The sequence below is a fragment of the Triticum aestivum genome, chromosome 5B, assembly GCF_018294505.1.
Source record: "Triticum aestivum cultivar Chinese Spring chromosome 5B, IWGSC CS RefSeq v2.1, whole genome shotgun sequence".
Taxonomy (NCBI): domain Eukaryota; kingdom Viridiplantae; phylum Streptophyta; class Magnoliopsida; order Poales; family Poaceae; genus Triticum; species Triticum aestivum.
Window position 1 is genome coordinate 648,467,564 of NC_057807.1, and position 2,934 is coordinate 648,470,497.

General features: G+C 54.7%; 1 protein-coding gene across 1 annotated transcript; it reads right to left on the minus strand.

Annotated features, from left to right (window-relative positions):
- Nucleotides 1-757: 757 nt before the first annotated feature.
- Nucleotides 758-2,396, minus strand: LOC123113888 (UDP-glycosyltransferase 91C1). The gene is made up of 2 exons (XM_044535208.1): nucleotides 1,974-2,396; nucleotides 758-1,859 (listed from the first exon to the last, which is right to left on the minus strand). The coding sequence occupies exons 1-2, from the start codon at nucleotides 2,394-2,396 to the stop codon at nucleotides 861-863; spliced, it is 1,422 nt and encodes a 473-aa protein (XP_044391143.1). The 3' UTR covers nucleotides 758-860.
- Nucleotides 2,397-2,934: the final 538 nt, after the last annotated feature.

The following is a 2,934-nucleotide window of genomic DNA, read 5'->3' on the forward strand; positions in this document are numbered from 1 at the left end:
TTGACTTTGTACGAGCTATAGATTGTCAAAAATACAAAGATAGTCTCTCTAAACTGGGGAAATACACTTTGGTTCTTGGTTGTATATGCACCCTATATGGGAATTTTTTTAATATTTTAATAAAAAGTCAAAATAGTTAAGAACTATTTTAACAAAACACTTGACTTACTTTTGCACTAGTATATAAATCTCGACGAAAAAAATAACAAAAGTTGACCTCACAGCAAAAAAGACAAAATTTATTTGCTATTATAGGTCACTATTCACACTATATTAGCCAAAAATTTGTCTTTTTTGAAAAGAAGTCAAAGGGATATTTTTTTGTGGATTTTATTTCTCACGAGTAAAATAGAAGGTCAAGTTTATTTCAAAAATAATTTCAGGAATTTTCGACTTTTTGTTGAATTACTAATTTTTTTCCATATAGGGTGCATATGTTCCCATAGACCAAAAATTCCCCTCCCTCTAAACTGTGATTTTTCCCTTCTATCTTCTTTTGTGTGTGCCTTGATCTTGCCTATGCCCATTGTAGTCATGCTGCCACCGGCTGTGCTCATGATGCTTGTATTCTTTTGATATGATATTATGAATTAATAAAAACACTCGTTATCGAAAACCCAGTTCAGCACACTCGTCTGACACTTTGATGGGTTGCTCATAGGTTAACTAAATCGGGTGTGCAAGAAATTCCCCGGGAACCACGTCACATATGTGTAGCACCACCTAGCGAGAAAGAAAATATAAGCCGGACCATTTTCACAATTCTGAGCGAAAAATATACACCACATAGGCTACAGTTTCAGTGTTTCCTCACCTTCAGAATGAAAAACCAAAAATACAGTAGCTGTGGCATGAAAGTGTCAAACACAAAATTTTCCCTTATTGTTCACGGAGTAGCGGCAGTGAGATCGAAGGTGTTGCACAAATTCGTCAATGTACCGCTCCTGCCGTTCCGAATTAGCTACCACCTCCTGCATCTTCGCTGCACCTGCCACGAATCTCCTCCTTGCCTCCCCGTCAACCATGACGTCCCGGACCGCGCTCGCGATGCCATGGCGGTCGAACGACCCATCGCTCTCGTCCCTCGCCACCTGCAACCCCGCCTTCTTCGCCTCCATTTGGCGCGCATTCGGGCCTTGGTCGCCGAAGATGGGCAGCATGACGAGAGGGTGACCGAACAGGAGCCCTTCGATCAGCGAGTTCCGGCCGCAGTGCGTCAGGAACCCGCCCACGGCCGCGTGCGCCAGGATGCTCATCTGAGGAACCCACCCCGTGGTCACCAGCCCCTGGCCGCGAGTGCGCTCTTGGAAATCCGGAGGAAGCATGTCGGCGCCGTCGTCCAGGACGGCGGCTCCACTGGGCTTCCGGAGAGCCCAGAGGAAGCGTGTCCCGGCGAGCTCCAGCCCGAGGGCTAGCTCCTGCACCTGCTCCAGGGGCAGCGGCACTTCGCTCCCCAGCGCCACGTACACCACCGAACCGGGCCGCTGCGCGTCCAGCCAACGCACGGTGGCGTGCTCTGCTGATCCGTTGGTGGCGTCCGCACGGCGGCCTCCGCCGGTTGACGGCGGCAGAAGGCCGAGGGGCACGACCGGCATGCCGAGGAGCTCTGGCACCAGCGGGAAGGACTCGGGCTCCCACTCGACGCAGCTCCGGATGACCGCGAGCGCGCACCTATTTTTCGTCAAGTACCAACGCTGGACGGTGGACATACCCGACGCGCCTTGGTCGTCGTACATGGGTGCCGTCTCCTCCGTCTCGTAACGGGGGCGGGTCGCAGCGCCCGGTCCAGCGTGCTCCGGTGGCGGCTGGTACGCGGCAGCGATCACAGCAGCGGTCGGTTGAAGCATCGCGCATGGAACCTGGTGAACCATGGAGCATCGGGCTATTTGAGATGTGCATTGAATGAACGGAATGGGTCAATGGAAGTATGGAACCAAAGCGAGCAGCGCGCACGGCATGCAGGTGGGTCAAACCTTGTGCTCGACGGCGGCGGCGGCGACCCAGTGGTGGAAGCAGTCGGCGATGACCCAGTGAGGCCTGGTGGCCTCGCCGGCGCACGCGGCAGCCATGAACTCCGCGAAGGGCGCGGCGAGGCCGTCGAAGGCCTTCCAGTGGAGCTCCCGCTGGTGGTCGGGGACGTCGTTGGTGGACTCGGCGCCGTCGGGGAGGCCGTCGACGCGCGGGAGCGGGAGCGCCACGAGGTCGACGCGCGGCGCCGCGGCCGGGCGCAGCGGCGGGAGGCGCGCAAGGTTGCGCGGCGTGGAGACGTAGGACACGCGGTGTCCCCGCGACGCCAGCCGCTCGGCGAGCTCCAGGTACGGGAGCATGTGGCCGAACGCCAGCCACGGGACAATGACGACGTGCAGCGGCTCTGGCGATGACCCGGCGCTGGCCATGACGGTGATCAGGAGCTAGCTCGGCGTGACGACGGGGCGTGCGGCGGCGAGAAGTGAAGAACCGGCAGATCGGTGGTGCTCTGCTCAGTGGGAAGCGCGTCACTGACCACTGGTTGACACCTATTTTGTTTCTCGTCGAACGTTAAATAAGTTGCACGCCACCCACCATCCGATCTGCCGTCTGCAGCCTCACCAGATACTGGTGTGTGTAGACTATGTCCAGCGGGCCCAGGGTGGTCCCACTCGACAGAGTGGTAAACAGTAGTGTACGAGAATACGTTGACGATTTAGCTCCTACTTTGATGTCATGCATGAGGCATCATCGGTAGATCTAGCAGGCCATGTGCTATTTCTAAGCTGCCGTCTAGTAGAAAATACGTAGGCATATCACATGATCACATGTAGTACGTACCATAGATGATGGGCAACAATCTTAAACTCACGATCATGACGGATATGGTTGGTGACAATTTTGGAGCCAACAGCCCACTTGCTGCGAGATCGAGCGTCAAAGTAACCCGGAAATGTGATCATGGTC

Excerpts from the sequence above, each read along its gene's own strand:
- LOC123113888 (XM_044535208.1), bottom strand. The coding sequence starts at position 2,396 with ATGGCCAGCGCCGGGTCATCGCCAGAGCCGCTGCACGTCGTCATTGTC. Across the intron at positions 1,860-1,973 it reads CCGCCGCCGTCGAGCACAAG|GTTCCATGCGCGATGCTTCA; the intron begins GTTTGACCCACC and ends ATGGTTCACCAG.